At 50.1% G+C, this 18,997-nt stretch overlaps 1 protein-coding gene across 1 annotated transcript in view; it reads right to left on the bottom strand.

Annotated features, from left to right (window-relative positions):
- Positions 1 to 7,016: 7,016 nt before the first annotated feature.
- Positions 7,017 to 18,997, bottom strand: part of PHF2 (PHD finger protein 2) — an 84,777-nt gene continuing 72,796 nt past the window's right edge. The window contains exons 18-22 of the mRNA XM_086470546.1: positions 14,262 to 14,539; positions 12,444 to 12,539; positions 11,426 to 11,535; positions 9,971 to 10,232; positions 7,017 to 7,237 (exon numbers count right to left, since the gene is read on the bottom strand). Of these exons, the coding sequence (XP_086326672.1) occupies positions 7,149 to 7,237; positions 9,971 to 10,232; positions 11,426 to 11,535; positions 12,444 to 12,539; positions 14,262 to 14,539 (835 nt within the window). The 3' untranslated portion in view covers positions 7,017 to 7,148. The remainder of the gene's footprint in view (positions 7,238 to 9,970; positions 10,233 to 11,425; positions 11,536 to 12,443; positions 12,540 to 14,261; positions 14,540 to 18,997) is intronic.

Below are 18,997 nucleotides of genomic sequence, written 5' to 3' on the forward strand. Positions count from 1 at the left end.
ACCTTGTTTGTTCAGCCTGCCAGTAAATTAGGGGGGGTATCGGTCCGCCTGGGGCTGGACGTACATCATGGCGCTACAAAAGAGAGAGAGAGGGCAGAAAGGAAAGGAAGGAAAGGAGAGTTTGGGGTTGGGGACTTCTCGACAGGTCTGTGAGCAGCACCACATTAAAGAGGGATCCAGCTCTGGGAAAGGGGCATTTGTTTCACACCACAAATGCAGAGAAAATAAATCCTCTCTGAGATAGGTGGTCCCTGTAGTGTAAAGTGGACCAAGAGTGAAGATGCATGGTAGGGACTACATAAATGGCCTTCTGCTAAAAGTCCTCCGGTCATGTCAAAGAAACAAATAGACAAAAGTTTGTATTGCTACCTTCCTGACTGAACCATCACCATTAACAGGCCCTGCACACCAGTGTGGTCCTCACAGACCTCTACGGCACAAGTGCAGGGTCTTCGCGAAGTGGGGGCAGGTTTTGCTTGACTATGAAGCAACATCTGCAAAAGACCTGCGGTCACAGCAGCAGTCTGGGCCGTGGTCCTCACTGCTCTCTCCCAGCTAACAGCAAGAAATGAGTGATGAACACTATTACAGTATCGGCACGAGGCTCATGTGCAGGCTGGCGTGAGGAGCTGAACCAAAGATGCCCTGGTGACCTCAGGAAGAAAGGGTGCACTGTGTTTTCCTTGGGCTGCTAAAGAAAGCTTTTTAAATAGTAAATAAAGGAGTAGTGTAAACACAAAGCCTTTTAAGATGTGGCCCTTGTCACTTAAGTGACTGCTAATTATTTATTTGATGAGTTGAAGGTGAGAGGAAGACTCATGGTCTGCACATGGTCTGCAAACATCAACCAGTGTGTGAAGGGGCATGCCAGGGAGCGACCGGACCCTGGCAGCTATAGGCTGTTATGTGCCTTTCTCCAAGAAGCACGCCATGGAGCTAAATGTTTAGTAAATACAGTTAGCTACAGGAAAGAAGCATGTAAAGCTTGACAGACGAGTGATCTAAAAATGGACCTCAAAGTGCGTCTTCCCAGCACACTAGAAACAGAAGGAAATCTAATTAATTATAATTATTGCACTTTTAAGAGAAGAGGAGAAGCAGACTTTCTCTCATGATATACAGAGAACAACTTTAAAACTGTTTACACAAATGCTGTGAATTCTGCGAGGTGGGTACTACAAACCCATGTCAGATGTTAATGGAAAGAACGGTGTTTATAGTGGAAGATGGCACTGTGCCACTGTTTTAAGTAACAAACACGCTCTCCGCAGTGCCGTCAGTCTGCATGACCAAAGATGAAAGATGAACGTGGGCTCTGCAAGATTCACACGGGGTGGTGCCAAATGTCCATTTTTGAACCATTCTTGTCAGTTTAAAGACAGAAATAGTAGAAACCCAAATGTTGTTAGTAATTGTTTACCAGGAGCAGACAACAGTCTTTCTGCATACACGCCATACAGAAAATACCTCCCTGGCAATGGCATCCTTTGTATATTGAGCATTAGATTTATGAGTTTCCAGTTGCCAATCACTGTAAAAGTAAAATGTTAGGTACATTTATTGTCCCTCCTGCAGGTAGCTCCACATTGGTAAAAAAAATAAATTAGGAAGTATTTCACCCGAGTCTGCAAAAGTGCCCAGTGCAGCACCCATTAAGCATAGTGAGACTACCCAAGGGTGTTACATGTCCTCACCCATCTTAGCAGGAGTAAATATGCAACACTCCGTGGCCTCTTCAAATGCCTGTGGGGAAGGTAAAGTGTACCTTTGCTGTGTGTGGAGCTGGGCAGGCAGAAGGCAGCAGGATCTCCACATAGCTGATCTGGGAGCACAGGTTTGTGGCAGCATTCATCAAGCACAGGGGCAATGCAGAAGGGGTTGGGACAGTCCGGGGGCTGCTGGAGGCATCACATGCCGACTGTAATTGTTCAGGCTGTATTTTCAGCATGAGATATTGTAAGGAAAAAAAAAAAGTGACTTTTCTGTCTCAGTGGCACCCAAACAGCTTTCACTCGTGCTTGCTTGGAGGCCTGCTGGAGAGCCCTGCTGAGGAGCTGGAGAGAGATCGGACCTGTGCCAGCCGTCCTTTGTCTCTGCTGTCATCATGGGGCTGCTGTGTTGATGGGATGCACCAAGCCAGCCAGAGGGTATGTTTGGGCTGGCCTCCCCATTTTCCTGTCTGTGCTCTAGTTTTCATATTACATTTGTGTAGGATAAGAACTTCTGAAATGTAGAGCCCTCTGGAGCTCGTCCAAGAAGGGATGGAGGATTTGCCTGGAAATGGTGTTAACTGCACAGGTTGAGCAGCCCATCTGTAGAGACGAAGCCACTATTACACTTCTGCCAACCATATGTAGCGAATGTCAGGACTGAGCTACACACTCTGTCAGTTGGTGCATAAGCATATGACCGAAAGACATGGACTATCTGGTGGCACAAAGGAAGGGCAAAAACCATGCAGGCAAAGGAAGCAATAACAATTCAGGAACTAGGTGAGAAATTTGAAATGACTGGACATCATCACGGTCTGAGGAATAACTTGTAACAAGCCCCTACATGTTCTTCCTACAGAGAAGACTGAAAAAGCCAAGATAAACCAAGAGTAAAATGGCAAGAAACACCTAGGCAAACCTAGAGTCCAGCAAGGCAGTCCTTTCTGGAATGTCATCATGGGAATACCTGAGAAGCAGCGCATGAAGGATGCTGCCTCAAACCTTGCTACTGGCTACAGATAAGGAAGGGTATGAATTGCTTTGGAAAGTGTCATGACACTGTTCAAACTTCTGATGGCCATGCTGCATATATCAGAAATCACATTGTCCCCCAATTATAAGTTGCCCGTCTTGCTGCCATTTGGAGGTGTGTCTGGCACCCCAGGCCAGGAGGGCCCTTGCTGACCAGCAGCCCTCAGGGCCCTCAGGGGCACAGGGGCTGCATTGCCTGCAGACAGCCCTGGGCCTGTGTTGCTGGAAAAGCTTCTGCGCATGTAAATGAGGTCAGCCTGAGTTGTTGGTTAAGATGAAGCATTTTGGCTCTCCTGCCCATGCTTTCTAAAGGTATCCAAAGGGGACTTCGCAAAAGCTTGGATCCTCCCGGCTGAACCCAGGGATGGGGGCAGTCAGGTCCCGCACTGTGTCACCCCATGCCAGCCCTGGGCAACTGCAAAGGGAAGCTGGAGCAGCAAGTGTTACCTCTTGTCACTGGATGAGAGGTGCACCTCTGTACTGATTTGCCAGTGCACAGTGTCCTTTGCACTGCAGCAGCTACGTTCCGTCATTGCTTATTTCTGAGGGCATTTTCTGCACGGACTGAGTCAGAGCCTGCCAGTGGCCTCCTCGGGCTGCTGGTAGGTGTACACTGGAATGAGTCACAGGGCATCCTCAGCTGCACTGAAATAAACCTGGTAAACAAAGGCGGTACGTGTTACCAAGCCTTAAGAGGTGCTAGGCATTTTATTACAACAGGTCCTGGTTTATAGGCTGAGGTTGTTTCTGAACTGTGAACTCCCCCAGCTGGTGAACGTCTGCTAGTACCATCAGCCACCTCCCCTCCAGTCCAAAATGTCTCTTCTGTGAAGATATATTGCAAGACCAACCCCAAAAACTCACCAGCGTCCAGGGACGTCTGGTCAGTCAGAAGCCGAAGGGCAAATCTGAGTGGTGCGTAGCTGCAGGACAACGTGCTGACGCAGCCTGCCAAAGCAAGCAGTGCAGCAGCACGACTGTCTCGTCTGTCGTTTGTGAAGGGGGACAAGGTCAGCATGTGTTTACAGTTGTCATATGCTCCGCGGGGTTTGTCTGTCACATGAAGGCTGAGCACTGTGGGATGCTGGACAGGAATGTGGGAAGAGCCAAACCGCCAGTGGCTGCGGGCACAGCAGTTTCTCTATCAATGCTCTATCAATATCCATGAGGGAACATCACACTCAGACCGCTTCGAAGTGCAACTTCAAGAGAACACAGCCACAAAACCTGGCCCATGCCACACATCTTGGGTAACGTGCACATTCTTTTGGGCATTGTATGTAAGAGTATACATAACAGATCACTGACCATCCCTCTCGGAGCTTAAAGCCTTAACCCCAACACGTAAAAGCTCCAGGAACACTGCTGCACGGAATAAGTGGGAAAGTAGCGTCTATCAAAGAAACTGCTGTTTGCCTGCTTAGCAGCACACAGCCACACGGTCTTAAAGAAGCCAGTCACGCTGCTGCGGTTCTACCAGCATCCAAGCCAAGGCAGGAGTTTGCAGCCAGCAAATGTCATACTCCTGATCCACTCCACGTTCATGTGGGCACCCACTTGCTCTAGCGCTTGTTGGAGGTGGAGGTTGCCTGGAGCCAAAACACCTTTCCAACAGGAAAATGAAACACCTTCTTTCTGGCTCAGGGTGAGCTTCTCATGAGGTCAGTGAGCCAATGCAAGACGCTTGGTGGGAAATCACAGGCAGGAGTGGGGAGGTGTGGGTGAGGGGATGCAGGCAGGACATGTCTCTGCTGGCAGCAGTTTCCCAACTCCTTGCAGGACCTCCTGAGTAAAGGTGGGAACTAGATGTGATTGGGAGCTCACTTAGTGGGAAGCTCTGTCTATCCAACCACTACCGTTTTGGCCTTTGTAAGGAGCTAATGGCCAACATCTGACTTAAGTTCTCTGCTGGAAGACATGAGAGGATCAAACTGCTGCCTCTTTTGGTATGTCCACACAGAGCTTGGAGCCCTCTTCCCCACAGGAACGTTCCCTGGGCCCCTGTATACACTTGTCATGCTGTCCTTGGCCAAAAGCTTACCCTCGGCTGAAAGTAAGCCTTCCTTCAGATTCCTCAATCCAAATGGGTTGTCAGAGCCTTCCCCCGGGGATCAGTGTCTTCATCTGCTGACCATGTGTCACCACTGGCTGCGTACTTGGAAAGCTGACATCGAACTGAGATGAGTTCTGCAATGCCTCGTACTGCACACATGGCAGTATCAGGCAACCATCTCTCCTGCACACACACGGCCTTTGCAGTTGCCTGCTGTGCACCAGAGACCCAGGACAGACACACGGTGTTGGTATTTCAGATGCAAAGCCTCCCAAAAAGGAAGCAATCCCTCAACAGAACACCTGGCCTTTCTTAAAGAATGACTTACCATGGAGCTTCACCTGCTTGAAGAGATGTGGCCAGTGAAAAGATCCGTATTATTCTATTGTGTCACTGTCATCTGGTAAGCAAACACAACATGACTGGGGTTTGAGGACACATCATGCTCACCTCTAGGTAGAGGACTTTGCATCGCTAATGTTGAGCCTGCTGGGGCTGTCAGGAGGGGTAACGGGTAACTCTATGCAGGCCGTAGTTGACTCATGTCACTGCCGGCACAACGCAGCCAAGTGCTAGGTAGCAGCCTAGGCATGGGAGAGGGGAATGGCCTTGTGTTAAGAAAGAGAGCTGTGGAAGCAGCAGTGGTTGCCCATGTCTACGGGTACCATGGTCAGTCTCTCTTGTGATAACCAAGGAGTATTTGGAAAACAGCCCCAGTGACAAGAGGGTCAATCTGGAGAAATGGCTCAAAGGAAATGGTGGGATATCTGATGTTTCAGTGAGTGGAAAGAAGGGGGAAAGCCTGTAGCACCTAGTGACCTCCAAGATGGAGGGAGGAAGCAGAGGGAAGCGAGCGTGTATGCTTGTCCAAGGGAGGTGGATGATGAGAGCAGTGCTGGGCGGTGGGCAGACATGTCTGGGTGGACCGTGGGGTATCTTACCAGGACACTCAAGGCCATGACAAATTAGCCAGGGCTTCTTGTGGTGCTGCAGCAAGCAGAGGTCTCGGTAAAGGTTTTGGGTGGCAGACGAGGCACTGGCTTAGCACCCTGTGGTGTGCTTCCCAAGGGTCAGCCGAGCCCCCCACCTGCCTGCTCCTGCAGAGGAGGATGCTGCACCATGCCAGGCTGTCTGCCCTTCTCTACTTGCTGTAGGTCCCTGCCTGCTCCTTCTGCCCACCCAGCGGGACCCCCACAGCTGCCTCTGCTCCCCCGCCGAGTCCACACACTGCCCCTCACCGACCCCACAAAAAGGCCAGGCCCAGGCGGTTGTGTACAAAACCTGAAATAGTTTACTTTGCTTCCTTTTTTTTCCCTTTTTTTCTTTTTTTAAACTTTGCTCTAGGTTTACTTAGATTTCGTGAACTCAATACAAGAGCATTTGATATGAATTGGTAAATAAAACACCGTCATAGATAGATAGCCACGATAAACTTTGTTAGAAATGTACATGTCGCGAAAAAATAATAATACTACTAATAATAATCATAATAAAAAAAGCCGGCACGACGCCCAGGCCGGCGTGGCCCTCGCAGCCCTCGCCCACGGCCGCGGGTGGCTCTGGTTCCCCGCGGGCGCCATGCCCCAGTAATATGTGTATATAAACAAAGCCCATAAGAAATGTACAAATATAAAAAGCTACAAACATTAATAAATTACATTGTCACAAAACACGGAAACACTCCACAAGGTGCTAGTAAAATAACTGTTTCCCTCCTCGTACAAGAAGTTACACAAAGAGCTGGTACCGGTGGGCGGCGCCCCGGAGAGATTTTCGCCTTATAAAAAACCGGTGGTGGTTATTCCAAAAGCTATGTACAAGCTACATTCTAGGAAAAGGATGCCTCGGGAAACGCAGCTACACAGGGCGACAGGAGAGTTGCCTGAGAAACGCGCCCAACGCCTCACAGCCCAACGCCTCAGCCCACGGCCCCCGCTCCGCCTCGCCGGCCTCGCCTCGGCCCAACCCGGCCTCGCGGCCCCGGCCCGCTCAGCCAGGCCGCTGCGGCCCCTCCCTGCCCGCCGGCCGGGCGGGAAGAAGCGCGGCCTGGCACAGCGCCTTCCCGCCTTGCTGCTGCTGCTGCGCCGCCGGCTCTGCCCGAGGTCCGGGCCCGGGGCCGGCCCGGGGCGGGCAGGCCGGCACGCCTCTCCGCAGCCGGGGTTAGTATTAACTTTTTGCGGCTAGTCACTTTCAGCACTCTGAGAAAGGACAACTATATTAAAAAATATTTATAGCAGGATTCTGTACAGTCCGACCGCTGAAAGTTAAAAGGGATTATCGTCGTTGTGGCCAAGAGCCAAGCGGCAGCGTCCCCGGGCGCGGCGCCGCCGGGCTGCTCGCCGGCCTCGCCGCTAGAGCAGCAGCTTCCCATTCCGGTGGATCTTCAGAATCTTGCCGAGCCGCTGCTTGGCCGTGGCCATCCCCTTCTTCGTGCGCTTCCCTGGAAGGACAGCGGGGGAGCGGCGTGAGGTCTGCTCCCGCCCCACACCACCCCACAGAAACGACCCCTCCGGCCTCGCACCGGCTGCGTACTTCCTCCGGAGCCCCTCCACAGCCAGCCCAGCCCCTCTGCCCGGCACCTCCAAGGCCACGACTACCCCTCAAGCGTGGGGGCTACCCCCCACCCCAGCCATCAGACAGGCCTCAGCGGGGAGCACAGCCTCCAAAGGATCAGCCCCACCGCGGCCTAGGCACATTGCTTATCCACCCCAGGGACACGTCCCTTTGAGCACACCCCACTCAGGGTGGAGGCTCATCTCATCCCTTCTCTGCTGGGGCTTCTCCTGCCTCCACAGCACCAGCCCTGCTGCCCTGTGCCCTCACCCGGCCTGGCACCCGGCCTGGCTCACTGCTCACAGGTGACCCATTTGCCCACAGGTGACAGTCCCAACGCAGCCACACCAGCAGCGTTCCACTCCTCAGGGCCTCAATAGAGAGGCTGCACGCACACGCAAGCACCCCACGGCTCCTGGCAGCCCGCAGGCTGTTACAGCGCCTGCCTTCACTATGCACCCACATGCTCCCCAGGGATCTCTAGGCCCCTCTCTGCCATCCTCCAAGGGAAACCTGCAGCACAGGGATGCTGAGCTTGCATGCCACCATGAGTCCTGGGCCAAGAACTGCCCCAAGGATGCCTTGTCCCTTGCCCACTGCACTGAGACCAACCCATGCACCATTGCAGCTCCACATTCCTTCTTGCCCCCTCTTCCCCTAGTGATAGAGAGACCACCTGCACCCAGCCTTGTCAGGAGGACACTGAAAAGATGCGCACGCACTCCCCCATGCCCCCCTGCTCCCCTTCCTTCCTACAGACTCAGGCTAGCACCAAGGCACTACCACACACCTGAAGTGGACAACGTTCCTGTCCCCATACTGATGAGAGGACCCCATCACCACAAGCCCAGGCCCTTGCTCATGAGCTGTGCGGTTCAGCGAGGTCTGTGCTCCCTGTGTACTGGTCCTGGGACTGGTGCAGCTACTGCTGCTGCTCGCTGCCCCACTGCTCGCCAGCTACCACCTTATGGCCAGAAATCCCTGGTTGCCAAGTGACTGCAGGGCACAACACAAACCCACGCAGCCTCTTCCCATCATGCTGCCACTGGTGCACTCCTGTGCGATACTTGCTCATATCATGTGCGATACTCAGCTCCTCTCTGCTGTTCCCATCTGCATTAAGTGCCCCAGCCTTAAAGACCATGACAGTGTGGGTGACACTTTCCATGGGAAGTTCCCTCATTTCTCATCCTTTCACCTCACTCTAAGATGGAGAGACCCTCCCTGAGGAGGTCCTAGAGCACCCTAATTCTGCTTCATCCCACCATCTCCTTGCACAGTGCCTTCATTCCCAGCGATACCCAATCTGGTAGTCCTCAGGCTCAGGACTCTCCTGTGCTCCACGCAGAGAGATGCCCTGAAGTCCCCTGGGTGGCCCCAGCTGTTCCAAGACCCTGCACAGGGGGCTCTGGAAGTGCTGCACTCCCAGCGAGGGCAGCCACTTGTTTTCTTGACACATGGATCCTTCCCTCCTTTACGGACTGAGCTACACCATGGGCAAGGTGTGATCCACATGCCTGGTCAGGCTCCCTTCACAACGCCCTGACTGGGCCGCCCAGCTCACCAGCCATGACTGGGGTTCAGCTCCATTCAGCACTCCTCTTCCCATCACATCTTCCACCGGCTTGGACCTGTTTCACTAATGCCACCATTTCACCACAAAGACACAATCCCAGGCAAATACGTTAATTCCACTCCGGTTCTGCAGACAGCCACAGTTATTACCAGCTCCTGGCAGGATCCTAGCACCTACCACGGGCTATGCATGTCCTCCTGTATGGCCCATTCAAGCTGCTCTGATCTTTTACCATTTGCCAGGACACCATGCACTGCCTCCCATTTGTTCCACTCAAATACAGGGGAATGCAGGAAACATCTGCCACGTTGCCTCGCTTTTTACATCAGGGCTTCTCCAAGTGGGATCGCACGCTTAATCTTCACCCTACACGGTGCCTGTCCCACATAACTGCCTCTGTCACGCTTTCTGAGGAACATTCAAGCAAAGAATAGGAGGTCCTAGCCCGGACTCCAGGACAGCCTCAGGTTTGCAATGCTTTCCCTACGGCAGACAAGTGACCTCCTCCTCTCTTTTGGCTTTGGTTGTGTAGCTGTGTTACTCCCAAGGTTTGATATTCCTCAGCTCCCTTGTGGCAACTCTTAAGACAGGTTTTCAGATTCGCACTGCTATACGCTTGCTGGGTAGGAAGTCCTCATGGACATGTCAGCCCAGGTATTGGTGTTCAAACACCACCCAACCACAGCAGTGCCTGACCTAGCCCTGGTCAGAACAGCCTTCACAGATGCATCTTCCCCTGGACAAGGCTTCACCAGACAGGCTGGACTGTGATGTGACCGCTGCAGGTGTTCCTCAGGAGCCTCAGGGCATGCTCAGGAGTACTTCCCAGCATGGGATGCCTCACACCCTGCAACAAACAGCCCAGCGCACAGTGCCAGGACAGCCAAGGCCACGCACCCTATCCCCGACCAGATCTGACCTGCGAAAGCACTTCTACGTACCCATGGCAGACAGAACATGTGAAGGCCCTGCAAAAGGCATGGATTACATGACCAATTCACCCTTCCCCATTCCTACACCATAACCCCAGGCGTTTCCTAGTACCTTTCGCGGAGGCATTGTTCTGCAAGGATGATGAGGGTCTCCTCTGTGTGAGGAAAACACCGGGTGCCATCGGCTGCGATCCCCTGTTAGGCTGGGTGACCCCAAAGGTGCTGGCCCCTGCGGTGTACTCGTGATCTGTGAGGCTGCTGGCATGTGACTCCAGCTTCGGCTCTGGCGAGCTGCCTTCCTGAGCCAGTTTGTTCGCGTTGTTGGTTGACAGCTTCTTTTTGGTATTTTTTTTCTTCTTGCCTTTTTGTTCCTCCTTTAAAATGACAAACATGAAGCTCAGATTAATCCCCAGAAGACCTTTAGCTACAGCAAGGGCCAGCGGCGATGCTTAGGGTCCTGATACAATGAAAACCCACAAAGTTTGCCATGTACAAATTGCTCAAGGTCTATTCCGATACCATCTCGCTCACAGCTCTCTCTGCTGCACGCACCTGTTTGACTTTCTTGCATCTATGTATGCACTTTGGGCAGTGTCTCCTTGTTTGTTAACTCCACATACACTGCAGCGAGCAGGAGCCAGCCAGGACCAAAATGACCCTGCCTTGGGAGACCAGCGTGGTTTTGCATGAGCAAATCTCTCCATGTTCCACAAAAACTGGCACCTCCTATCTTCAGGTATCTTCAAACACTTTCACAACAGCGTGGAGGACATTAAACATCCCACTGATTCACAGACTCTGCTTCCTGCTAGGACACATATTATCTCTCGATCTGTAACTGCACTTATACATATGTACCATGAAAACCATCCAGCTTCCCTTGACCACCTTCAGACCACTTCTTGATGAAAGCCTGCTACCATTCCTAGAGCTCTTCCACTCAATAGTACGCATCACAGAAGCCAAATGCCACCAAAACCTGCATCTCCAGCAACTTGCTAAGGTGTCTCACCAACCTTGCTCCAGCAGACCTTGTCACCTTCATGCCTCACGCTGTCATATTTGTGGGGCCTATGCGCATTAGGTGCTTAGCATCTATCTGACCTCTTCAGAGACCTTATCAACACCCAAAATGCCTCAGTATCTTTGCTAAACTGACCCATGGTTCACCAAATCTTTGTCAGTAAACCCTTATGCTTCCCAGCAGCCTATTTCCACAGACAAGGCAATCACACCAGTCAGACTCTCAAACACACATCAACATGTGGTTCATGCATGTTCCTTTTGGGCAGCCTCCTTCTGTCTCAGCCTGGTAGCTATGCTCACTCGTTCATACCTCTCTACAATTCGGATACCTCACCTGCTCTGCACTGTGGAGTTATCAGATATGTTGTGACACTATTGGCCTTTCATCCTATTTCTTTCCCCTGAGACTTCTGAGCTTTTTGTCACTGGCATGAATAAACACTGAGGAGGACTGGCACTGCACTGCTGTTTGGGCATGACTCTGCTGCTGGGGGAGAGGGCTTTCATTTCCTGAAAGCTACTACTTCTCAAGTGACCTCACCTGCTGTGACAACTTCGCGGCAGCAGCGGCAAGTCCAGTTTCAATGGAGGCGACTCTTGTGCCCTCTCGCACTGGTCTGTCCTGTCGAGGCACCGAGGGGCCAACTCGTGCTACAGGGAAAGCAGATGCAGGTAAGACATGCAGAATGTGCCCATGTGAGCAGCATAACCGCACACTGGGCGGCGAGGGTCTGCCCTCCTGAGCAAGGAGGGCCAGGGACGCTGCAGCCTCTGCCCTTCCTTCCCCAGGATGCGTGTGAAGGCAGGAGGTTCCAACAGCCTCCAGACACAGTGGCTTGAGGAGAAGCTGCCAATAAAGATGTAACGCAGCTGAGCAGCTTCGCTGCAGCTACCTGAAGCCAAACCCACGGGAGGTTTCTGCCTGCACGACAGATACGAGCAAATCCAGCATCATTTCCAAATGGATAGTGTTCACTGCCCCATCAGCTGGGGGTGGTCATGCAGTGCCACAAGCTGATGAGACATAGGCTGCTTGTCACACACACAGCAAGCTGCGGAGACTCCCCTGTTACTGGGCCACATCATGGGGGCTAAGGATGCCCTGGCCTGTCACTGCCTCTGGTGAGCTGCACCTTCCAGACCACCACCTTTGGCTGAACATGTGGGAGACTGTTCCCACACTCTCTCTCATTACTCTTTCCAGAGTCAACACCTAAGAGCCATGGCTACTCAGTTGTCTTGTTTCACTGCTATATCACTGCTAAGGTGGCCACCATTGTTCCACTGCCAAGAGTGTAAAGAAAAATAAACCAACAGCCCACCGAGGAATGACTTTTTCCTGCCAACTGATTGACGGAGGAAGGCTAATGCTGCTCGGCATGAGTCCCAGCACATGATATCACCTTCCACTACGCTGGAAAGGATTAAGTCCTTCACATGATAAAGAAATTGCTAGTTGTGGTCTTACAGTTTCCACACTCCTTGAAAAAATGCCTGGGGTTCTTAGGAACTTGCACAACTTAGCCTAAGCCTGAGTAGCACAGACCATATGGACTTACCCGTTGGACTGTAAGGGGCATCATCTGAACTTTTCCTTTTCTTTGATCGGGATTTGAATACTGGATTATCTTCATCTGATTCGAGAGAAGGGTAAACTACAGCAGGAAACAAAGGCAATAGTTTCAGTGTAGGAAACAATGCTACCCTGCACAGAGGCCCACTTGCTCTGTTACGGGTGTGGTGACTACAGGCATCACAGCTAGAATAGCAAGGTCCCCAAGGAGTACCACTCAGCAGTGACATAGCTGCAACACTCAGGGGACCTCGTCCTGCTCTTATCCACACCACGCTTGAGAGCTGCTGTCATTAAACTGTGACCAGGTACTTTGGGGATACACAGGGAAACTTCTCAGACAGGTAAAAATCAGTCTTCCTCCTGTCTGTGGAACAGCAGCACAGCTAGAAGAGACAGGAACAGGTTTCCTTATCACAAGCTAGACTGGTATGGAAGACACATCAGCCAGCCGTTTCATTCAGCACCACACCTTCCTGGCCTGTATGACTCCTGCACAGTTAGGCAGAGACAAATGAGACTCAGTGTGAGTATCCAAAAGATAAATGTGAACCATTCTACCAAAGGACCCTTCACAGCCCTCTGTGATAAACAACAACTTATCTGTCTGACCTTTGTCCCATCCTGCACTATGAAGTTTCTGTATTTTTTTTTCACATGTGTTCGATTTTCTTGCCAGTTGCCATTTGTTACATCGCTGGTGATTTTGGCATTACTGACACTAGAAGTCTGTTGATCAGATGTGGCACAAACAGAGCCTCTGGAAACCAAGCCTGCTCACAACAAAGACTCTCCATTCACTGGCAGCACAGACACATAATGAGCAAATCCACCCCTCCATAGAGCAGAGCCTCATTCATGCGTGGCATGTCTGTAAACCAGCCCCCTGTCCGACAACTTCATGGAGCTGCCCTTTCCCAAAGCACCTTCCAGCACTATCACTGCATCCCAGCACACACAGTGCACTCTAAATGGGTGGGCAACCTTCTGCAACATGTCACAGCATCTCCGTTTTGCCTTGGCATCTCTGTTAATAATGTGAAAAGACACACTCCACTTTTCCAATCATAATGAATGATTTCTGATGGCCATACTTGCCAGGGAGACTTAAACATACACAGAGACTCTCATGTTATGCATCATAAATCTCTACCAACTTCTTGCCCTCTTTGGGACTTCAGGCTTGCCAGTCCTTATCAGTCTTCACATTATTACTCCTCTTCATTTCCTCACTTCTTATACTCAGAAATGCTCCTGCAGATTATTATGGCAGAACTGGCGTGACTGGTGCAAACTGGCTTTGTGCCCATTTCTGCCTCAGGTGCCTGCATTCTCTGCCAGGCACTCAAAACATCATTGGATCACTTTTCCAAGCACAAATTCAACTTCTCACTCATCTTAGCTAGCCATTTTATTGCTGTTGTGCAGACAAGGACATTCCTGTCCTAAGTACCAGTACCTGACTCACATTTCTGGAACAGTTTCCTGTTGCTTGGCTGACTGCTGCAGTTTCAGTGGGCTTCCATGCTTCTTAAGATCTTTTGATTGTGACATGCCTCAAACAGAGTCTACTTGGATGTCCATATCACCACCGGCTCAGTAGTCAGTCTACCTATCATACGGTGTTTGCTTAATTTTGCCATGCAGACCTCTTGTTATTCACACTCCTCCTTACCAGTTGATTTCAATGTGACAGAAAGGGAGCAAGCATATCATGAAGCATGGGGGGTATTTGCAAACATGCACAAATATGTACATGCATACCCAGGCACGCACTCACTCAGACTGCTTCGTTTGTACTTACCATAATCTGAATCTTTAAAACAGGCATCTAAGTGGTCCTGATCTTCATCGTAATCTTCGATGTCAATACTGTTCTTTGTGCTTTTCTTCAGCAACCGCTTGCCAGTATTTTTATTGCTGCCACCACCCGTTTTCTTAGAGTTTTGTGTGGAGATGGAGTTATTCTTCGCCTGATTGGTACCCCACGATGTCTGGAGGCAGGACTCTGACGACTGCAGGTTTGCCATTGATAGCATGCCCTGGATTGCTTCTTGCGTGCTGGGTGAGGCAGGTGGCTGACTGCAGGGAAAGAGAAATACAGGAGCTATTAGCAATTCCAGAAAAACACGAAGCCCTCACAAACAGATGACTCCTTTCACTGCACAGCGTTGCTAGAAGAGATTTCCTGATAACTGCCCGTTGAGTAGCTGGGCCTGCCACAAGCGACACCAGTTATTTCTACGCTAACAGCATTATCACAGACAGCACATTAGATTTAGGGTTGCTGCCCCAGAAGCCAGGAAGCTGTGCGCCACGTGGCTGGGCATGTGATGGGGGCTGTGGCCGCTGGTGGGTGAGGACTGGGTTCAAGAAACTTTTCAAAGCCTGTAACAGCATTCCCAGCAAGGCAGTGTCTCTACTACCAACCCTGAGGGCTTATGGGTCAGCACTGGAGATCGATGTCATGGTGGGCTTCTGCTACATACTGCCAAGCAAGTAGAGCAAGAATATGAACAGCTGGAAGGAAGCTCATGATCACAGGCCACAGCTCATGTCAGGGGCTGTCACCATTCTGTGATCTGCTGGAAGAGCAACACAGTAGGGCACGAGCAATTCAAGAGATTTCTGCAGGGCACTGGGAGGGTTTTCTGATGTGGATGCGGGATGGACAGATTACAGGAGATGCTAGGGAGATATGGACTAGACTAATGGTGGGTGAAAACCTTGCTTCCATTGAACTTGCTTTTTGGTACTTTATTGCCAGTTGTCCACAGGCACGGCACATCTACTACAGAAAGAAACACATTCCTACGGAGTAGGCTGAAGTCAAAACGGTGTACATTCTAACTGGCATGTACACTTAGCGAGGTGGGAAAGCATGCTCTCCACAAAACAGAAGAACATAGAAGAATGATAATCTCATTAGAGTATACCAGACATTAATTCTGCGACAGGCAGAACACATCATCAAATATTTCCACAACTTTGGAGTTTGGGCAAATAGTGAAATGCAAAAAAACTTGCTGTGGTAAAGATATTTTTTACAGTTATGCAACAGAACCCACTAACGTACAGCTTTTCCCAAGTAAATTAGCAGTATCACATAGCTTTCTCTTACTTGACCTTAATTTAATCCACTTTAAACCATTACAGGACTCCAGATAGAGTAATGTACAAGACATAATGGGAGTTTCTGGGCACTAATTGCATTTATAAACAATCCTGAAAATGAGTTAAGACTGGTGTTAGTAACTAGCAACTTAACAAACAGAAGAACATCAAAAAACTTATTTAGGAAAGAGACATTTTAATCCCTTTATTATCACACCAGATGCCTTAGCCGCATATTTTGCACCATCTATCAGAAATCAACATATTTTCTTTCATTTTTTTTCCCCCAACTGTTTTTGCAAACACTGGACTCTCAAAACACTGCAAACAGACCATCAAGCACTGACCACTAAATGTGCAAACCAGAGAGGAACTGCCTTAAGCAACACAACCTTCAACAAATAAATTGTGAAATATGATCAAAACCAGTGGTTCTGAGAGTCAAACCACAACCTGAATGTATGGGTGAAATGTCTCAAAAAGACAGAGCTGCACACGGGGCAAAGTGTTTCTCATTAGGGCATGTGCTTGTGTGTACTTCCATTAGAAGTATTTCTGCTTTCTAAGCCAAAAAAAAATCAAGAGGAATTAGGAAGCAATTTTTAAGCTCTGGAAGGCCATATCCCCTTTCTGTAGCTTCAGCAATGATTTAAAAAAAAAAAAAAAAAATTTATGAAAGTAAACTATCTGTGAGTTACAATTATGACTTAAAAAACAGTTAAAATGAGTGTGGCAGCAGGAGCAAAGCAGCCAGAGTGCTTCTGTCTGCATGCTCCCTTCCCAGCAGCTGGCTGGCAAGGGCCCTTCGAACACACAGCGAGGTGGCACCTGGCAATAGCGCAGACCCTGCCACTGCTCTGCAAACCCCAGCAGCCTTGCTTTCCTTTATTCAAGCTAAAAAACGATGTTGTTGATGAAAAAAGAAAAGGACACTGTAACAAACTGACTGGTAGCAGTTTGTGCCTTTTGCAGCGGGCTCCACTTCAGCATTTTGCAGGGCCTCCCTTATTGGGATTTTATTGTTTCGTTTTACTCTCGTAAAGACAAAGACACATGATTGAGAGATTAGTTTACTGCAATAACTGTTCCCTGCCTAGCAAGCATCTGGTGATTCTCAGCTGCGTATAGTGCAGGAACTGAAAGAGGTCCACAATGGAAACTGCCAGCTTCCCCTGCAACGCCCAGCACCATGCTGTAAACCTCAGTGCAGCCGCCGCATGGTCCACAGGCAGAAGAACCACTTAGATGGTCAAGAAGGCATAGCCAAAGCAGCACGGTGGCTGCCTGAATGACCTGCATGGCTGGGCTGTGCAGGACAAGTCTGAGGTATGCCAGGTCCAGCTCCCATCCAGAGCCCAGGCTGAGCTGGTACAGAGCCTGATGGGCCAAGCTTGCACCCACCCCGAGCCTGCTAACAAGCTGTCATCACCAGCAACTGCCTTTCTGAAACTGGCAGCCTGTTTTCACGTTATTAAGCACAACAACAGAAGGGCAAATTTGCTGTTAAAACTCATCCCAAATAAAATCTCTCCCAGGGCTGACCAGCCTGCAGCACTGGTCAGGACAGTGTGATGAGGAGCAGGGAAGGGCAACACAGCTCAGTGGGAACCCGAGGAAGAAGACATCAGTCTGTATGGCATAAATGGCTTTGTGCCCTACACACAGTGCTCTCTGCAACTATTTGTTGAGTTGGGTTTAAGCCTCAGGGCCTCAGGTCCCAGAAGAGCTTGCGGTTGCTAGCAGTATCTTCAGCAGGGAGGAGAACACAAAGCATCCCTTCAGGCTACGTTTTGGGGCTTTTACATCCCCCGCATTACCCGTGTAGACTTGACAAGAGCATCCTTTCCTGACAGCGTGTTCCAGAGTGGATGGCAATAGGCAAACAGCTGTGATGGTGACAATAATTCACACAATTCAGCATGGACAGACTAAGGTTTCACTGCCTTAGTTGAGGCTGGCCCCTGTGCTGTCTGGGCACGGGAGTGATGCCAACACCCTGAAGCTAGGAGAGGATGTCACGCAGGGAGCCAGTGCCTCACTTTTCACAACCAATTCTACTACTGCCATCTCTCTCTGACAGTTCAATGTCTCTAGGCAGATCATCTCCTTTCTTTCCTAAGTAATTACCAGGCCTTTCACCTATACCCTCATATTTAGAAACTGAATTTATTCATTTCAGCAGAACGTTATTCATTGAGGGGTGGCTGCTTCCCCATTCTCCATGCTGCCTACACCAAGGCACCGAACGGCAAGGTGGAGATGAGAGACAGTAAGCTCACTAATGTCTCACCTCGCCTCCGAATAACTATTGCCCAGTCTCATCTTAAGAACAGGGGAAAAATAGATAAGGGCAAAGGAAAGTCACAGGAACCACTGAGCATTTTCTAAATGGAAATAAGAACTAACTTGAAGCAAGAACTATCTCATGAGGTTACAGAGAAGACAGAGCCAGACCCTTCTCAGTGGTGCACAGCGGCAGGATGAAAGGCAGTGGTCACAAGCTGCAGCAGGGGAAATTCCAACCCGACACAAGAAGAAAAGGTCCATACTGAGGGTAGCCGAACAGCTCACACAGAGAGGCTGCGAATCCCTACCCCTGCATATATTTAAAATTCACCAGGGCAATGCCCTGAACAACTGGGTCAAACTTTGCAGCTGGCTGTGCTGCGAGCAGGCAGCTGCGCTAGGTGACTTCCCGAGGTCCCTTCCAACTGCCATTACTCTGGAATACTTCAAATAAGAACCACTGAAGAAACGTTGTGCATGTAAGGAAAAGGCAATAAATCACCATACTCTCTCTGGGATAGTATTTTCCCTCTCATTTCTGCATTTCCCCCCACCCTACCTGTGGCCAAATGCAAACCAACCTCAAAGAAGTGGAGCCAAGACAGTAATGACTTATCAATCATTTTGGAGATGTCATGGTTGTACAGAACTACGGAACTCAACTAATTCCAAGTACAAAAGCAGTCTTTCCTTCCATTTTTCAATCACACCTGGAAACAACAAGTAATTTCGCTCCACTCAAGATCACCGGTCCCTCCAAGCTTTTTCCATATCCCTCTTCAATTCTGTTTCACATTCACAGCAGCCTTTCTGCAGGACCTCTGTCATGATCTTTCCCTACCTCACTACCATTGACACAAGTGCGGGAGATGCAGCTCTCTAGAGCAATCTAGGTAATGCCACCAGGGCATTCGGTTTGGTCAGCTGCAAATGACAGTCCGATATTTTACAGAGCAAAGTTTCACACAATTCAGATAAGGTCTCTATCACAAAAAGCCCTGACCTGCTTCCTAAATTACTGCTGGGGTTCAGCAGCTCCAGCACTGGTCTGACAGGGCTCCAGGCTTCCCACTTGAGAGCTGGCTGTTATCTGCATGGACCGCCACATGAGCAAAGGAGATTCCACACAGACCTACCTGC

The sequence above is a fragment of the Leptosomus discolor genome, chromosome 9 (genome assembly GCF_034619465.1).
Source record: "Leptosomus discolor isolate bLepDis1 chromosome 9, bLepDis1.hap2, whole genome shotgun sequence".
Classification (NCBI taxonomy): domain Eukaryota; kingdom Metazoa; phylum Chordata; class Aves; order Leptosomiformes; family Leptosomidae; genus Leptosomus; species Leptosomus discolor.